Here is a 20,243-nt window from a genome sequence, read left to right as displayed (position 1 = left end):
GGCACGACAGTGTCTAAACAGGGAACCAGTGAGGCGGAAAACTGGGAAGCAGCTGCCTGTAAGAGTTGAGGAGCAGTGCACTAAAGAAGAGAGACATGGTTACACAACAAAGTGGAAGCATGAAGCTCAGCAAAAGGGAAGGCTGCATAATACTGCAGACTGTAGTGAAGGTCAGCCATTTACCTACTAATCCAGCTGTGTGCTTTGCACAATTACAATTATTAACTCAATTAAATTATAAATATCAATTAAATTCTCTTTTTACTGTTCTTGCACAATGAGTGTTTTAATATTAAGCAAAATGATCATATTGACATTTCTAACCTGTCTTTCCAGGTTATTTGCTAAGGTCCAAATAACTCAGGAATGCCATTATTAAACCTCATTAGCTGACAGGAATGTTTTGGAAATGGGACTATGCAGTTACTGCTGAATATTTATTTGGAAATGAAGTGTAGTTAATGCAATATGTAAAAGATATAAAAGCCTCAGTAAGGGAATTGTTTTCTCAGAGTACTTCTGCTGATGTGGGGTTAGCGTTGCACTGTGCTATAATTACATTTTGTTTCAATTTACATGTACTATCCTCACGATGAAAATATTTCCTTTCAGATAGAACCTTATAATTCTTTCTTCTTTGGAGAAAATCAATATTGATAACATGCATTTTGTGCACTCAAGCTTTCTTCTTTTGCACCTGGTTCTGGGCTTGCTAGGAACTGGGTTTAAAAAGCTAAGTTCAGTGGCATTCGTATGTACTTGCTGCTGGAATTGATCCGCTGAGGGAAGAAATTAAAGACAATTAAAATGTAATGATTTTAGAAGGGAATGGTTTAACATGCAAGTATCTTGCCATGGTACTGCCATAACTTGTTACAGGATTATAATAAACAGATAAAAATCACTTATTGCAGGCCTGCAACAGCTAACTTGTGGGTTTGTTTCCTTGTACGCACAATTTTTAATTACACTGGTTAATGCTTCACGTTTACTTTAAATGGATTAATGGCTACATTAAAATGTGTTGACGTGAACTAAACCAAATGCTTTAAGCAGTGCTGTAAAAATAGTTGATTATAGTCTCCTGGTTTGCATTGAATGAACAGGGATACTGTTTGCAAAGATAACATCTACCAGGAATCAATCCAAACTTGATGTAGTATAACAGTCTGTAAAAATAAGGCTTCACATGGTTCCCTGATGGCTTATCACAAAGAACTTGCATTTCTATAGCGCCTTTTACAACTTCAAAGATTTTGTACACCTCAATGTACAGCGAATTCACTGTTGGAAAAGCAATAGCTGAGTTGCACATGTTAAATTGCCCTTAAGATTCAGCCCCTAGTTACTTAGAGCTCTGACCAGTCTTAAGTTAGCTGTATGCAGCTTAAGTAGTGGGAGGCAACTACAACTGGACTTGATGCTCCTGGCTTAGAGCAAGTAACAGCATGAGTTGCGATTACCATGATGGGATGTGAATATGGACAGTCAGTGATGACAGGGTTCTGACAGGTCTGTAAATGGATACATGATCAAATCATCTACCATCATTCAATTGCCTAGTTTTGTGTGTGAGAGATGGCTACTTGGTTTGTTTTGGATTAGTAACTTAACTGAGTTATTGACTATGGTAAGGTAATGGAAAAAAATGATATAGATGAAAGATTTTATGGAGGGGGAGGTCTTAAAAAGGAAGAAAATAATAATGTTATGCAAATCCTACTCATTCACATTTGGTCTATCCATCATCTTTCTCCACTGATCATACATGGTGGAGAAAGAGTTTCCAGGACTCGAAGATTGGAACTTTATTATATAGAGAAGAAAACAAAATCAATTTTAAAAAAAACTATATGTTTTAAAACTGGGTCTTGAAATGCTGAGCATTAGAGTTAATTTTGAAAGGTGTTTAATGAAGGACTTCAGAAACCCTACTTCCACCACTTCCAAATAACATCCTAAAAGTACTCTGCGATGGGCTGCTATGGCTAGCCCAAGCAACCGATAAATCTTGTCAACTCATGAAAGCAGAAAGGCACATCTGTGAAAATGGATGCTCGTAAACAAGAGAAATAAGTTACTTTATTACCCTTGAAGGAATACTTTTTCTTGATCTTTCTTGACACATCTACATATCACCAGCACTAATAGATTTCTTTCAACAGATATGGAAAGTGTTTAGTTTGCTGGAGGCCAGTTTATTCAAATGGTGGTGCTCAGATTACACTACCTATTAGTAAACGTTTCCCTGGCATAGCACCATTTATCATTCAACATGAGAAACAGATTTACATTTAATGCTTCATTCCAATGGAAAAGGATAATGTATTTCTTTCCAAACCTCTGTTGACAAATATTTTGTGCATAATGTCTTGCAGCCCATTAGCAACTCCAAATGTTGCTTGGAACAAGATTTTTGGCCATTTTGCTATAAATGTCACAATTTTGAACAGTCTCATGGGGAAGTTATTACACAAGCCTGCAGAAGTGAGTTCCAAATGGCATGGACTGAGTGAAAGGTCAGCAATGATGGAAGTTGGAATAGGAAACAATCTAGTGTCAAGAGAGCAAAGGGCAAAAGTAAGATCACAAACAATAAACTTCCTAAAAACAGACAGCATTCGGAAATTACCTTTTAGGAAAACAAAATTTCATAGTTAATAAAATTAGGAGGTAAAATTACAAAAGAAAAAGCTTGAAATCAATGAAATAGAGTCTCTATAGCATCTAATCAGCACTTCACAACAGTCCCTGTAGGTTTTAACTCTGAACTGAGCTCCAAACCAAATTTCTCCATCATAAGGACTGACTAATTCCAGCTCAACAATATTGTTCATCCTTTTTATTACCCGCAATCGTCTATTTGCCAGCTCCAGATTCTATTTTTCCAATGGTCTCCTAGCTAGCTTTCCAACTTCTAATCTCTATAAACTTGATCTCATTCAAATCTCTGTACCCCATGTCTTCTTCCTATGGAGATTGCACCTACCTATTACACTTGCATTCTTTTTTCTCCCAAACACCTTGTTCGGAGATGCTATTACACACCCCTGGAGCAGGTGGGAGTTGAACCCAAATCTCCTTGCTGAGAGAGGGACACTATCACCGTATTACCAGAGCACTTCCTACTATATTTGTTCCCATTGATTTACACTGGCCTCAATTCAATTGTTCGTCACTATTTTCTTTCCAGACTTGCCAGTAAAATAATGGCAAAGTGGACAGAACTGAAGTTTCTAGTACTATAATAAGTAACTCAGCGACAATGCCCTTTCTTAAAAAAAAAAACTTCGTTTGGGGCTAATACAAAATTAGAGAAAAACCCCTTTTGAAAATGGCTCCTTGATTAATATATAGATTCTTCTCATTCCAGTTGGAGCAGTACTGATGTATGGACATTTAGAAAAATTGATTTTGTACCAACATTAGCTCTAAATTGTTTTTTGTCGATACTCGTAAGTTCCTTTTTATGAACATCAAGGCTGAGAAATCATGGAAACATTGTAATTTCTTTAAAAATCAACTATTTTTGTGTAAGAGTTCCCAGAGTACAAATCCATTATTGAAAAATCCAAGAAATCTATAGAAGAGTTACCTGCTAAGAAAGTTATGTTTGTGAATGTTAGGGTAAGGAACAGTTGCAAATTTTGAACGCTGTAAAGAATCATTCAGATTAACATTGCATCAGCAAATGTGATGGCTTTTCTGCATTCAGTTGAAAATGTGATTAAAACACAGAATTATATTCTATAGTCTATTATTCAGTATTGCCAACATATTTCCAAACTATTTGATAGGTTGATACCATTCCATTCTACTATGATAACCATATTAACATTTCATTTTATTAAAATTAAGTCAGCATTTAGATTTAACTACTACACAAACCATGTTCATTTTTTTAATGTGTACCTGTTCAGTGAGAGTGAAGAAGCAGTTTGATGTATCGCAGAACACCAGTTACTTAATCAAGAAATTAAGATTTTGGTATTTGCTAAAGTCACAAACAAACAATTTTCAGTTAAATCAAGCCATTTTACTTTTAAAAATACAATCCCATTGATACAGGAAATTTTGTGTATGAAAAAAAGATACATTTTGTCACAGTTTTCATCTTGCACTCATTAAGCCAATTTGTATAAAATATCTAAAAAGGAAAATGATATTTATACTGTATGACAGGGTTAGCAAGTGAACTCAGATTTGTACAGATTAATGCACTAGTTAATGATGATTGACAATGAAGTGCCATGTTTTGTTTACATTTTAACAAGGCAAGTTGACTAATTGGTCAAGGCATTGCCTGAGAAATGAACCAGAGAATGGCTGTCACCTATACCAAATAATTATTTCTACAGGAGGTATTTGGTATTGAAGTTCAGTTTCTAGAGTCCAGGTTAGTATCTCCATCTTGGATGACAATCACACAATTTCTCTCGTCAGTACTGTTGAAATTTCCAATAGCCAACAATTCCATTTGAGGGAACAGAAGATACAGTCATTTATACATTATTACTAATAAGTGCAAGATAGAGACTTAACTGCCAGTATCTCCTTCCTGGCTGAACTCATCATCATTGACTTATATCTCAGCATCTATCCTGGACTATTCCAGCTATGGCCTTTTGATGTCTTCCCCATCTCCTTTTGATTAATACTTTAGTCACTAGCACAACAGGAATCTCAATAGGGTGATCTTTCAAAATGCATCACAGTACAATATGCAACTCTATTAACTAGTCAAAGAATTGTCCCCTACGGTGACCTTGAACTCCTATCTCTCATAGTTCTTTCCCAATTTCCTGAAAGCGCCTTTAACCACTATTGCTCAGTAGTCAATTACCCTACTTACCTCTTTCTTTAATTTGTGAGATTAAACACAATGCAGTTTTCCTCTTTTACTACTATTATTCAAGTAACACTTAAATATTGACTGTTGGTAATTTGTTTTAAACTAATCACTAGGTGATGATTACTCTCTATCCATTTTAGCTGCACAATTTAATGTAATATGCCAGCATTCTGCTTTGTTGTCAAAAGATGAAAATTCTCAGATTCATGTTCCATTAAAGCACAATTGTTCATTCATTTTTTAAAGATGTATAATGCATTGTGGCGCATTTATTACGTGAAGATTGCTTCGCTATTAGAATTGTACGTGAAGGACCTAGGCGCACTTCAACAAACAGAAAATTGAGAGAAAAATGTAAAATGAAAATTAGACTCACTTGTACAAGGCATAGACAAGGGATCGTTTTCAGCTCTGAAGTAACCCCTTTCACAGGTGCAGTATGTGGAAGCTTCCTGAGTAGAAGAGCTATGTGGTGGACATTTCGAGCAGCTTGGATCTGTCGACAAAGCCTTGTAGTATCCAATTTTACAAGCTGGAAGAAAGAATGGAGTGTCACTGCATTATTTACATAGCTTTATATGGAACCTCCTTGTAACATTTTGAAGTCTCCACAGTGGGATAACACTGGACTTTTAATGGAAGAGAAATGGAGTGTTAATGTAAATAACCAGAGGAGTAAAAGGATGGATTTCAAAACATTTACATGCCATCAGATTTTCTGTCTCAGATGTAATGGTTCTGTTGGTCTGAATGTCATCATTTTGTCATCACTAGACTATGTTTCTCCTAAAACAGGCAGTGGTTTGAATGAAAGTGAAAAGAGGGATTTAAAATCTTTATGTCACCTGAAGGTTATAAACTCATCTCCTCTTGTTACTTATCCTCCTCACTAGTCACAAAATTATCAAGTCGGAATTGGTGCAATAAACTTCTTCCGACTGCACAAAAACCGATTAACCAAAACTATCAATCTCCCCTGGCTTTGGTTTCAAATCTGTAACAGAGGTGAATAAGATTTATGGAACTAGGATTGTTGCATAAGGTTACAAGGTGCTTTTGGCTATAGTTCAGCAGCTTCAGGATTTTACTGAGGGAAAATCAAGAATCACAGGAAAGTATAAAAGGTCAAAGCCTTCCCTCCACATCAAACAATGCTAACCCAAAAGCAATCCCAAAAACAATAATATAACCCAAGTGGGCAAGGGAGACAGTCAGATTAAACAAATGCAGACTCTTAACACTGAACATTCTACTGCACTGGTTTTAACAGTTGTATCGAAACACTAGTTACTGTTGCCCATGCATTCCTCATTTGGTTAGTTTTCAAGAAAATAATGCAGAAGTGTAAGTTGACATATGAAAATCTCACGTCAAACATTTAAAACATGAACCAAATATTGTGTATCCTACTGTTAACTACTGTGACCAAGAAAATAAAGGCAAACTTTATTCATTTCTCGTATATCATGATCATTAGCAAGTATAAATTAAACACACAAAAGTATATACAATTGGAAAAAAAAAGTTAGATGAAAATAACTTCCTGGTCTCATTAGAAGAGTCTTTTGTAGTTGACAAGATAGCGTTTATTACATGTGAGCGACTAGTTAGGAGGTTACATTGTAACAACATCCATCATATCAGACATTGAGGAGTAACAGTTATTAGGTCTCAGTCCTTCAAGGTCCTAAGCTGTTCTGCCCACAAGTCCATATGAAATCAATATAATTGGTGGCTTTATGGCATTTCTCAATATTCACCCCTTCAAATCCATATATAACAAATACAAATGTAGAAACTCAGAATGGAACCTTTCCAGTTCCTGAACAGATGTGGACAACGGCAAGTTAGGAGAATATGGTCAGATCAGCAAATATTATGTTCTCAACATCACGAAAAATGCTGCACTTCATAGGACACTGGCACCCTTCAATGTAATGCTGCTGCTGGACATTTTGTGCACAGGAACAAGCACCATCACAGTGAACAGCAGGCTGCATCTCAGGGCTCCTCACTGTATCTCTGCCTTGCCCTTTCCCTTACCTTTTCTCTAACTGCCAGAGCTTAGAGGCACACAGTACTTCTGCTTTGCCTTGCAGACAGAGTTAGGTAGCTTGTCATGATTGTCAACAGTCAGTCAAGCGAATGGACATGGGGATGGAGAAGGGCCAATAACTGTGATGGAGACTAACTCAACATACAAGGGTGGGAATTGACAGAGCATTGCAAGACATGGGGATGTAATGGAAAACGAAGACCCGGGAGAGCAGCCACAATAGTCCAAGGATGTTGAGTCTGAGGAACATCACCTTCTGCATGACAGAGTGCTGTAGCAACAAGCTCAACAAGTCAGACAGGACTGAATTGATGCATAGTTCCAGCAGATGAGAGCTGTGTGCAATGATCACTCACTAACTTTAAATGTGTCAGTGCTCAAAGAGCAAGCAGTTATGTTCCCAGAGGCAAATGCAGTCTTCCTTTGCAACATCAAGAGCAGAAAAAAAGGTGAACATTTTCAACTGTTTGGAGGCTTTCCATTTTATGACGCTATCATTTTAGACAATGAGAAGATTTAAGGCTATGTTGGGTGTTAAGGCATTCCTTTAGACAGCGTTCTAAGACGGTATGATGCGGAGGGTGGTTAATATGAGTAGCTTGATTCTTATAGATGCAGTTCCATGACTGTCAATCAGCCAGATCATGATATGATAGCTATCCATTTACAATTGTGAGCATGTATTTGCAATAAAACGTCAGCTGTGTCACAAGTATGCCCTTAGAATAGCTTTTCTCTCATTCCCCTCCCATTATGTACACAGTGAAGGGGAGCTCCTGATTGGCAGGACAGTTATGCTTTAACATGTGCCAGTGTCAGGAATCCTGGGAGGTCCTAGCACTGGCAAGTACCTCCACCATTGCCAAGTGGAGTATAGCACAAAGGGTGCCATAGAAACACGGTGCATACCAAATGGGAAAAGCTGCAGAGATCAGCATAACTCAAAAGGGCTCAGGGAAAGAAACTCCTGAAACTAACAGTTAGCCAATCTCCGGTAAAGTTCAGCCCTTGGTACATGACCCTATAACCAAGAAAGAAAAACATTCTCCACTTTTCATCGTTCCTGGGACACATTGACTTAGTCACCCTAGAACTTCTACAGTGGACAGTCAGAGCTGGTCAGCCCCATCTTTGAATGCAAATGGGCAAATTAAATAGTAGAAGTTCTTGTAACAAATATGAATTCTATCATGAACAGCTGTTCAGTAGTTTGCACTATGCAACATTAGTCACTGGACAACCGGCAGAATTGGCTCATTACTCCACCCAGGCATATCGCAGACAAGTTGCTAGGCTACAAAATTACCCATCATCCGTTATCTCAGTATTGACAAGAACCTGAACCTTTTTGGTACGTTGATTTTAAAATTATATCAAACATGGCATTTGCTCACCTGACAAAACATTTTAATAAGATTAGAAGAAGTTCAACATACAAGTATCATGTAAAATGTATACCAAGGAAAATGTACTTCCTGTAATAGGCAGTCTTGGAGTTTCCTCGATTTTTTTTAATTTAATAGACTGGGTGGAGTTCTCAGTATTTTCCTTTAACAAGCTTTCAATTTAACAAGAAAATAGAAATGAATCATTAGCATTTGTGACCATAATGTTTCATCAGATAAGACATAACAGCCTCTGGAACGTTCAATGACCACCACCAGAGAGGGGCATCCAGACCCAGATGATGATGAAGCTATTAGTTTCCTTCAAAAAGTGGTTGAATGGAGTGTGTGGGGTTGGTCCCGAAGACTAGAGCCGCATTTCCTCCTGGGTAGTTGACACGTGGCAGAGCTTCCAGCAGCGCAGGGCAGATGGGCATGTGTGATGTATTGCAGTTGTATAGGCAGCTGTCAGATGCACTAACCTCTCACAGTCTGTTGGGAACAGAGCTGGAGAGCACCAAGCCATGAATTTTTGATCTCCATAAATATGAAGGACAGTATGAATGGGTACGACGCAAATTCAACATTTAGATTGAAACTGAAAGATCCAAACATGCACCAAGACATTTTGATATTCTGATTAAAAAAACGGCTACTGACCTAGAACATTAATTTTCTTTTCTTGCAGTGATGCTGCTAGACCTGACTGTTTCTAACACTGTGTTTTCATTTCAAGAGTTCTAGCATCTGCAATGTTTTGCTTTCATTTTTTAGCTTTGTCTTCTGGCTATCCGAAAGCATAGTCTATCAGTTTTTCAGCTGTTACAGGGACAATATTTTATTTTTATGTGTCTCTCTGCATGTCTCTGATCATAAGACTGCCTTTTTTGTTTAAAAAGTGAAAAAAAGGAAATTGGGATGATTGTAAGTAGTAGGATTAATAGGGCACGCCAGAGTTTAGGCATTCCGCTTGCTAATGTAAATAAGTCTTGCTTAACAGAGAAAAAAGCTTAACAAGTGTAGAGGCTGATGATTAGGATAATTTGAGTTATAACCACACATCTTAGTAGTTTACAAAATATGAAAGCATTTTCAAAATTCAAATTATTATCTCCTGTTTTGGCATGTCGGTAAAAATAAACAAACAGACTGAAGCCAAATATAAAATAGTAATTTTGATTTATAAAGTATTATCTATTAATATTATGTATTAACAAGGAGCTATAGCAATCTTGCACTTGCGAGAGGAGAATCATTTACATGACTGTACAAACAATGACAAGCAAAAAAAGCACAGATCTTTATCTTAAAGAGCTGGCTAGTCTGCCTGGGATTATCCCTGATCTTTTAAGTCATACTGATCCTTAAAAAGCCATTTAAGTCCCAAACTCAGCCAGCAGATGGGATCAACCTGAGCAACTAGGGAAACAAAGAACTGTTATTATTCAATGATCTAGTCAGGGCTGTTCTCAGCCTATACCCATGAGTGATCATCATAGTGCATTTTTATTTTTTTTAAAATCACGCAGATTCAAATGTGATGTTTGATGTGCTCTAAATCTAGTTGTGAGCGTGTAAATAGTGAGGAGGCTGAAGGTCTAAGAACTATGAATGCTCATTACTAGTAATTTGCCCATTTATCTGCAATTTAATGCAAAATACTTTCCATGTTGCAAAAGTGAACACACTAGCTAATCTTTTCTCAGTTAAAAGTCTATTATCTTGACACCAAAGGTTAAAAGCTGTCCCCCTCCACACTGAACTAAAGTCAAACAAAAAATAGTATTAGGTCATTCACTAAGCATGCAAATTACAGCACAAGGGACTTGTTACTTGCATAATTGATGGTTAAAATAATAGACTTTGTACATTTTATTCTAAAAGTTAACAGTCATGTAGTAATGAATTATCCTTTGACAAACAATGTGAAACATTCAATTTAGATACCTTGAATCTATACATTGACATTATCTTATACCTCAGCCAAACTGTTTATATTTAAATACTAAGAATTGAAATTAATCACATTGAGATTGAAATGTCAGCGCTATGATTGGTTGCCACAGTAAAAGCCACATTACAGCCATAATTTTCATGAACAGGAATGATGTTAAGTGTGCGTAGACAATGAGGTTTGTGGGCACTTTGTCATGAATATCTCAATTAGGAAAGTCTCTGTGTGTAAATGCTTAGGCAGACTGACCTACATAATGTTGCAGCAAAATCAAAATAAATGTTGCACCCACGGAAAATTAAGCAGAATTCAACAAACAAAGATGTAAAAATTAATTCAAGATGGAAGCTTTACTGACATCTCACATATCTATGCAGAAGCATAGGGGTAGTTGTGATAATTAGAAAGCAATATCTGCCATAAACAGAACCAAGTTCTCAGATAACTCATCACCTTCAGAAAAGGACGTGGAAAAGAAGAGCTATTTTTAAAATGAAGGTGTTCTCTCAATTCTAACCAATTTTTAAAATTGAATGTTTCTGATCAAACTGCAAAGCTAGAGCTGGCATGCAGTTACTGAATGAAAAGATTTTACATAATTCTGAACAGCTGTAAATTATAGAGATTTTCCATACCATATAGTTATCTAAAACCCATCATTTTCTTCAGGTAATTTGAGATGAAACAAAAATTCAACTCAACATCTCCTGCAATTTTAAAATCAGTATAATTATCTAACTCCAAATTAAATGAAAATCTTTCTAAAAAGCACTGAATTTAAATCTAATTTTCCGTTAAGCATGCAAAGAAGAAAAGCCTTGCATAAAATAATGTACTACTGTCACTACGCTTGATGCATTAACTTAATGGAATGCAATTTTAAATTAAATATGTATTACCTGTAGACAATGAAAGTCACTGTCAGTGAAAATTGCTTGAAATTTTTATAGATGTTGTTTGCAGTTATTAAGGTAAGGTAGGTTTGAGGAACCCTTTTTCATGAAATGTCAACATCAAGCACTCCCTTATGAATGTATGATAAGCAGCCCTTAATCTAGCTCAAAAATGCACTTTGGAAATTACATTTCCTTTACCAAAACCAAATTGGTGTAATCTCTGATTGAGACATGTAATGGTGTACCAATTAATGCAGAAACTTCACAGTTTTATATGATGGACTTACACCGACCACCTAGTTGAGAACAAATCCATTTCACTCATAAGCCTCAAAAGCAGCAGCAGTAATTTTGTTTCTGTGGCCTGAATTTCACCACTATTTTCAAAGGTGACTAAACAGCAAATCCATTCTTAAGAAATCATTTTGAGAAATTAGAGTTTTACTTTAGCATTCAAAAAAAATGCAGCAGAATAGGCTAACTGCTTTTAGGTTTCTGTTCCAAGTCACTCTTAACTGATATTTAAAATCTTTTGATTTTTTTTCACCTTGAGGCAAAAAAAGATATATTTTGTTTGGCAGGTTTACATAGCTCTCTGCATTAAAGCAATTCCCTGGGAACGGGCCCCTGGCCAATATTGCCAGCAGGTAAATTCCAATTCTATGATAATCCTTTGATTTATACTGTGCTGACTGAAACAACTTTATCTGCCTTCCTAAAGAGTTCATTAACCACCCCAGCGCACCACCCCTCGTGTTATGCAATGAGTTGTTTCACTGTTTCCAAATGTATGCCTGTAATCTCCTTTGCTGATAATAAAGTGCCCTAAAACCTACAACTAAAAATTCCTTCACAATGGCATTGCTTCCAGAGTAACTGCACAAACAGACTTTAAAACTGTCCTACTGGATCCTGTTCGATCACAACATGGAATTGAAACTCAATTAAAAATACTTTCCATTCTCCCCCACACTTCACTTGGCTTATCACCATTTACTAAAAAAAATCAGTACCATTCTCACCTTTCTTTCCAAGTATATATAGCTCTCTGTCTGCCATACATCTCTGAATGCATCTGTGAACACCATATGGCTTCATATGTAAGATGACTATGCTTATTTCGGAAATTGTGCTAGCTTTTAAAAGTGTATTTTTATAAGGATAATTTGCAGTTAAATAAAATATTAATATTATATTTCCATGTTGTTTTGAAATATTTTTTAACCCAAGAAAGGTACTCGTCTTCTTGATTTATGTGAACTCTTTGTTGACCTAATAATAATAATCTAACTAATGCTAATTAGGAACTGTAGGCTGGACTCTCCTGTGAGCTTTAGCCTTCGACATTGGACCGAAAAGTGGTTTGCATTTTGCAACTTTACCACATGTCTCCCGATTGCCTGTGGTTTTAGTGTCCAATTAAAAGATGGTGGGCAGGCTCTTGACACTGTCAACTCGGAAGACTGGCAGCTCTGGAGCCTCAAACTACCACTGGGAGAGATGAGCGCTGAAGCGGTGAGGAAATCACAAAGGCACCTTAACATGGAGATGCCTTTGGGCAGGAATGTACAAGTTAAAATGTAAATAGGCTATGAGGACAGTAGGCCCCATGGGATGGAGGAGGAATCACTCCAAGGGGATTGTTGGAGCCACAGGGCTGCCATATCTGCCCACAGCCCTGGTTTCGGAGGGGGGCATAGAGCTTTAGGCTCTAATGGCCGCCCGGTCTGCTGCTGGAAATTGTCTATGAAGCTGGTAGCTGCCTCGTGGAAGTGGGTTCATTCCACCCCTGAAAATACCACGTGACCCACAAAATGGTCTGAAAATTAGCCTTAATTATGTAAATTGACTGCTTAATTGACTGTGGAGTAGGAAGTCCATCTCCCTTGCCATTCACCATAAGCAAGCTACCCAGACTGCAGGAGACCAATAGGAAGTCGTCCTAACATGGATCCTTGCTCTTTTACCAATAATCCACCTCCATTCCTGCTGCTCAAGGTATGGTAAAATTCAGTCTTACATTATTAATGGTTCGATTGTGGCAAGAGTCTTTGAAATGTTACCACAGCCTCACTTCACTGTTAATGGCAAGATCAACATACCTGAAAAATAAATAAGAAAGCTCTTCTGCACAAAGGAGGAAAATCACATACTGCAGCCCAGGTTTAAATGCATAAAGCAATTAGTTGTGTTTCAGGCACAGAACTCTGTCAAATTTAGTCTTATTTCTGAAGTACCTTGCTGTTTTCGCTTGTCCAAATTCCGCACCGCAGAATTTTACGGATTACTTACAAGTTAGTTTGAGATGAATGAATGCTTTTGTCACAGAATGTAATTTTAGAATGCTGTAAGTCAAACCACTTGCCTTACAGTGGTTGGGTTGAACTGGATTATGATGCAAGTTTATCTTTTGCATACAAAATTTAAATCAGGAAAAACGGAGGTATTATGAAATGTTGAGCCAAACTACCAAATATGTAGTAATGATGCCGACTGAAACCTGCACTGTCTGAAAGAACAACTGGTGAGTTACAAAGGGTGTTCTTACAATCCCGTATCACCATACTTGCAAAGAAAAGAAAATATTTATATAGATTTTTATTAAGTCTATCATATGTCTCAAAACACTTGACAATTATTTTTGTTGCTGCTCAATAACTCTTCACATTATGTATGGGAAACAAAGGAAACTATCCCATGCTAAATTTGCCAAATTTTGGCTGGTTCAACATCTTATGAATTTTAATGAATCAGACACAAATATCAGAACAAACTTGACCTGCCTTATCAAATGCTGAAACATCGAAGTTGAGCCTTTTTTAAAATCTTATCTTTTGGAAAATTATGTCAGAATAATCTGCAGGCAGTCTCCTCCTGCATTTATAATGCCCACATGTTTTACTTTTGTCTGATTGAAAGACTTAATTCAATAGACTAGAATTGCTCCTTCATGTGTGCCAGTGTTGCTACACAAACATAGGTTGAAATGAAGAAGCATTGCAAGGGTAATATAGCCTTCCATTCTGTGTTATTGTCTTTAACTGGAAATCAACTAGACCAAGAGGAGCAACCTCTGTGACATTTTTATTTAAATCACTGAGTTTATCATCTTCCAGTAAGTGGGAGATATTTAGCATCATTGTCCAAAGTATTTATCTCCATATTCCAAAATGATAGTGAAATATGACGAAGATGGGCTTGTTGCACACTAAAATAAAAATTGCACTATTATAATGTTTGTCATGGTCTCAGAGTATCCCAAATAATTTTGTAATCTTGCACACCACAAGTTGCGTGGCAGCAAGAAATAAAATGATCAGATCATCTGTTGTGAGTGATTTTCAATCAGGGTTAGATCTTTGTCAATTCCCTGGAAAGATCTCTCTTGCTCTTCTTTGAATAGTGGCGTGAGGGTCTTTTTATGCCCAATGATGCATATGGTATGTTAGTTTAATGTCTCATTCAAAACAGCTTGTGTGTTGAAGGTTTTATTGCATCACGCGGGAAACAAAAAAAAAATGTCAATATTGCATCATCGCTTCAAAATTCTCCCTTGCCTGGAGTCACAGATAAAAAAAGCAAAGAATAAACCAGTGCTGAATTTACATAGAATTTTCATCCAATCTCCCACAGATGAATACAACTAATTTATTTTAATTGTGCTTATACTGGAATGTATGCCATGGCCAAGTAAGTGCAGTACAAGTTGGATGGGCATTACCCCATTAGTTCCGCTTATGATGCAAAACCAATGGTTGGACAGTTTTATATCTTTTCAATGGGAATAGCTATCCTATATAACTGAAATAAATTTCACATGTGGACCTAACTGTTGGCATTAGCAAGACATCATCAGCCCCGAACCAACTAAGCAAACACCTGCCTTATCTTTCTGCATGGTTTTCTCTGGCCAAATGACTGTTCTTTTCAAAAATCAAAGTAACAGGTAAAAGCACCCTTGAAGCATAAAATTACCTGCCACCAGGCCATATTGAACAATAGGCCACACGTTTGATTCCAAGCCTGCAGTAAATTTGTAGTAAACACAGAGATGAGAGATTACAATTGCTGATAATATAACTCCGTTTTTATGGAGAATATCATCCTCGGTTCACACAAAATTGTTATCCAGTGATCATTACAATCAACAATTAAATCCCATTTATTATATTTAATTCAAATTCTAACATTTGCCATGGTGGGATTTAAACCCGTTTGCATACATTAATCTGGCGTTCCGGATGAGTCGTCCGGTGATGTTACCATTATATCACTACCTCCCCCTAATTATATCCTAACCATGGATTTGTAAAGGCTCAGCATGACTTTCCTGCTTTTTACTCAATGCCAGTATTTGTGTAGCCCAAGATCCAAAAAACTTTGCTACCTCCTCTCTCAATAGATCAATAAATCCTCTCTTCAAAAGATCAGCACACACAAACCCTAGGTTCCTCTAACTCTTCATACATTTCGGAACTGGGCTATTAAGTCTACTTTGATTCTCCCTATTCCTTCTGCCAAAATGTATAATTCACACTTACTGTTTTATATGGATATTTTAATCAAACTGTTCAGAGATATTATGACACACTTCTGGACCAGGTGGGACTTCTGGCACAGAGACAGGGACACTACCACTGCACCACAAGAGATATTGCATCTACCATCCAGATGCCCATTCTACTAATCAATTTATTTCCTATTGCAGTTAACTTGTGTCATCCTCACCAGATGCCATTTCTCCAAGTTTATCTTTGGCAAATTTTGAAATTTTACATATTTCAATATCCAGATAATTTATATAGGTCAAAGAAAAAAGGTCCCTACATTGTCCCTTGGAGAAAACCACTCCAGTTTGAAAGACAACAATTTATCATGAATCGCTTTTCTGTGCCTAAGCTTTTTTTTAAGAACTGGCACTGACCTTCCTATTTCCTGAGCCGTAGCTTTGTTAACAAGCCTTTTATGTGGCACTAAGTCAAATACTTCCATAAAATCAATATCGGTAATGTTCATTGTATTCCCTTCATCAATCTTCTGTTACTTCATCAAACCATACAGTTAGGTTAGACAAGCATGATCAATCCATTACAAATTCATGCTGGCTGTCCTTAACTAACTCAAACCTCTCCAAGCACTTGTTGACTTATCCTCCTATTTGTCTAAAACTTCACTCATCATGGATGTTAAACTAGTTGGTAAGATTGACCCTAAAACACCCTTTCTTGAATTAAGGTGCTATATTTATCAATTCAGTAATCTTCTTGCACTTCCCTCTGTACCTAGGGAAGATCAGAAAATTATGTTAAATCCTCCCATTATCTCCAATCCTACTTTAACAACCTGGGAAAGAAGACATCCAGACCCACTGACTAATCCCTGTTAAGACATCATCTTTTTACTTTCTGCATTTTTGATTGTGGACTGAAATGGGCAGAGGACTGTTTTAATTTCACCTGGGCAACAAAAGCTGGCCTAGCCAACTACATCCAGATGCCATGAACAACAACAAAGAAGAGTATTACACCTAGTGCTGGTCACTGCACCCAGAGAAGGCTGGCACCTTCTCTTTTTGCTATGGATTTGGTGCCCAATGGTTCGGCTTCGGGGAAATAAACACGTAATAGAACCAAATCTTTTCACTTTGTCTTTAATAGATGTCTAAGGAAAATATTTTCTACTTACCTAGCCTGTTGAGAAGATCAATTTTGGAGCAGAGTCTCATTGCTTTATTCTTTCCAGCTATATTAAGCAGTGCTGTCACAGTTTTAGTGCAAACTGTATTCTGTCAACAATGATGGGGATTCAACAGCCAAGATATTGTAGCTTAATGGGTGCTAACGTGTGATTGAACAGCTGTAAGAGCTCGCATGTCTAATGTATTAGAAGTACTTCCTTGATCATTTACCATTCAAGTACATGTCTATGTACAGTATAAATGGCTGCAGCAATACCATATTCAATGGACCATTCTCTGCCATTGTCACCACCTCCAACATGATACCTCCAAACTGATCTTTGCCTTCCCTTTCAGCATTCCAAAGGGATTGTACCCTACAGAATAACTGATCTACTCCCCAGCCATCTCACCACCCTCACTCCATTTCACAGAACCACCTCATGCACGTAGAGGGGATGTACCACCGGCTCTTTTACCTCCTCTCTTTTCACTGTTCAAACCAACAAGCACGCCTGTGTGAAACACTGACTTAATTGTACTTCTTTCAATTTAATATATTGTATTCACTGTTTGGGTTGGAGTCCTCTCTGCTTTTTTTTAAATGATTGGGTGATCACTTTGCAGAACATCTTCATTTAGCTCACAAGAGTGACCCTAAGCTTCCAATCACCTGATGCTCTGCTTCATGCCCATTCTGAGCTCTCGGTCTTCAGCCTCCTGCTCTGTTCCGGTAAGCAAGAACTGTAATCTCAAAAGGAGAGCACCTTGTCTTTTGCTCTTATGCTTCATAGCTTCATAGACTCAACAATGAGTTCAACAATTTCAGATCAAAACCCTTGTCCCCATCTTTACAAACAACAGCTATTGGTAATGATTTCGTTGTTATTTAGGGGAGGCAATGGTCTAGTAGTATTATCATTAGACCTTTAACTCAGAAAATGTTCTGGGGATCCAGAATTCAATGAAAATCTGGAATTAAGGATCTAATGATGACCATGAAACAATTGTCAATGGTCTGAAAAGCCTGTTTCACTAATGACCCAGAGGGAAGAAAATTGCTTTCCTCACCTGGGCTGGCCTACATGTGACTCCAGACTCACAGCAACGTGGTTGACTCTAACTAGATGGGCAATAAATGCTGGCCTAGCCAGTAATATCCACATTGCAAATGAAGTTTACCTTCTCTAGTCATTATCCCTCTTGACATTTCATTTCTTCTGCTTCTCAGCTTATTATAGACTTTAGAATTTTTTTAAAAAACATTCTATTACTCCCTCTGCAGATTACATCTGAGCTGCTGAGTATTTTCAACACTTCGCTTTTATGTCAGAGATAGTAGGAACTGCCGATGCTGGAGTCTGAGATAACAAAGTGTGGAGCTGGAGGAACACAGCAGGCCAGGCAGCATCAGAGGAGCAGGAAAGCTGATGTTTCAAATCTGGACGCTTCTTCATTAAGCTACAATATCTTGGCTGTTGAATCCCCATCATTGTTGACATAGAACATTACAGCGCAGTACAGGCCCTTCAGCCCTCGATGTTGCACCGACCTGTGAAACCAATCTGAAGCCCATCTAACCTAAACTATCCCAATTTCATCCAGATGTTTATCCAATGACCATTTAAATGCCCTTAAAGTTGGCGAGTCTACTACTTTTGCAGGCAGGGCATTCCACACCCTTACTACTCTCTGAGTAAAGAAGCTACCTCTGACATCTGTCCTATATCTATCACCCCTCAATTTAAAGCTATGTTCCCTCGTGCTAGCCATCACCATCCGAGGAAAAAGGCTCCCACTGCCCACCCTATCTAATCCTCTGATCATCTTGTATGTCTCTATTAAGTCACCTCTTAACCTTCTTCTCTAACGAAAACAGCCTCAAGTCCCTCAGCCTTTCCTCATAAGACCTTCCCTCCATATCAGGCAACATCCTGGTAAATCTCCTCTGCACCCTTTCCAATGCTTCCACATCCTTCCTATAATGCGGTGACCAGAATACTCCAAGTGCGGCCACACCAGAGTTTTGTACAGCTGCGACATGACCTCATGGCTCCGAAACTCAATCCCTCTACCAATAAAACCTAACACACCGTACGCCTTCTTAACAACGCTATCAACCTGGGTGGCAACTTTCAGTGATCTATGCACATGGACACCGAGACCTCTCTGCTCATCCACACTACCAAGAATCTTACCATTAGCCCAGTACTCTGTACTCCTGTTATTCCTTCCAAAGTGAATCACCTCACACTTTTCCGCATTAAACTCCATTTGCCACCTCTCAGCCCAACTCTGCAGCTTATCTATGTCCCTCTGTAACCTGCAACATCCTTCCGCACTATCCACAACTCCACCGACTTTAGTGTCATCCGCAAATTTACTAACCCATCCTTCTACGCCCTCATCCAGGTCATTTATAAAAATGACAAACAGCAGTGGCCCCAAAACACATCCTTGAGGTACACCACTAGTAACTGAACTCCAGGATGAACATTTCCCATCAACCACCACCCTCTGTCTTCTTACAGCTAGCCAATTTCTGATCCAAACCGCTAAATCACCCTCAATCCCATGCCTCCGTATTTTCTGCAATAGCCTACCGTGTGGAACCTTATCAAACGCTTTACTGAAATCCATATACACCACATCAACCGCTTTACCCTCATCCAGCTGTTTGGTCACCTTCTCAAAGAACTCAATAAGGTTTGTGAGGCACGACCTACCCTTCACAAAACCGTGTTGACTATCCCTAATCAAATTATTCCTTTCTAGATGATTATAAATCCTATCTCTTATAATCCTTTCCAACACTTTACCCTCTTTGGAGTCTTTTGGAGGACAGCTTCAGGGACTATTAGATTTGACGATGTCCCATATTCAGAGTCCTTGCCAACATATACAGGGGTTGAGGTGGATATTTTCACCTGGGTGCCAATTTTGGCTTTCCTTTTCACGAGGCAGAATGCAGCCCTTTGTTGTAATTCTCACAATGTTGGCCATTTAAAATGGCCAGTAGTTAGTGATCATGTGGACTATTCCTCAATTGTGATTTTCCCTCATTGCTCTGGAGATTGTTCACAATTTTAAAAGTTGTTCTAAGCTCCATCAGGTCAGTTGCTTAAAGTAGTGAGCATCTGAATCATTGGCCAGGCAGCTCCCAGGTCAAATCTCCATATTACAGTCGGAGTAAGGGCGGGGTTCTTGAATTCCATTGGTAGCCCTCAGTTAGGAAACTAATTTACTTCATCCTGATTGTTATCCGATCACACAGTGTACAACAGATGAAAACAGTTTCAGAGATAGTAGGAACTGCAGATGCTGGAGAATCTGAGATAACAAGGTGCAGAGCTGGATGAACACAGCAGGCCAAGCAGCATCAGAGGAGCAGGAAGGCTGACGTTTCGGGCCTAGACCCTTCTT

At 38.0% G+C, this 20,243-nt stretch overlaps 1 protein-coding gene across 4 annotated transcripts in view; it reads right to left on the bottom strand.

The window, feature by feature from the left end:
• epha4a (eph receptor A4a) overlaps positions 1-20,243 on the bottom strand; it is a 99,626-nt gene that overhangs the window by 48,857 nt on the left and 30,526 nt on the right. For all 4 annotated transcript variants that reach the window (XM_048604329.1, XM_048604328.1, XM_048604330.1 and 1 more), the window contains exon 4: positions 5,229-5,384. In XM_048604329.1, coding sequence (XP_048460286.1) covers positions 5,229-5,384 — 156 coding nt within the window. The remainder of the gene's footprint in view (positions 1-5,228; positions 5,385-20,243) is intronic.

Source organism: Rhincodon typus, chromosome 13 (genome assembly GCF_021869965.1).
Source record: "Rhincodon typus isolate 14 chromosome 13, sRhiTyp1.1, whole genome shotgun sequence".
Classification (NCBI taxonomy): Eukaryota; Metazoa; Chordata; class Chondrichthyes; order Orectolobiformes; family Rhincodontidae; genus Rhincodon; species Rhincodon typus.
This window is presented reverse-complemented; position numbering and strand designations above follow the sequence as displayed.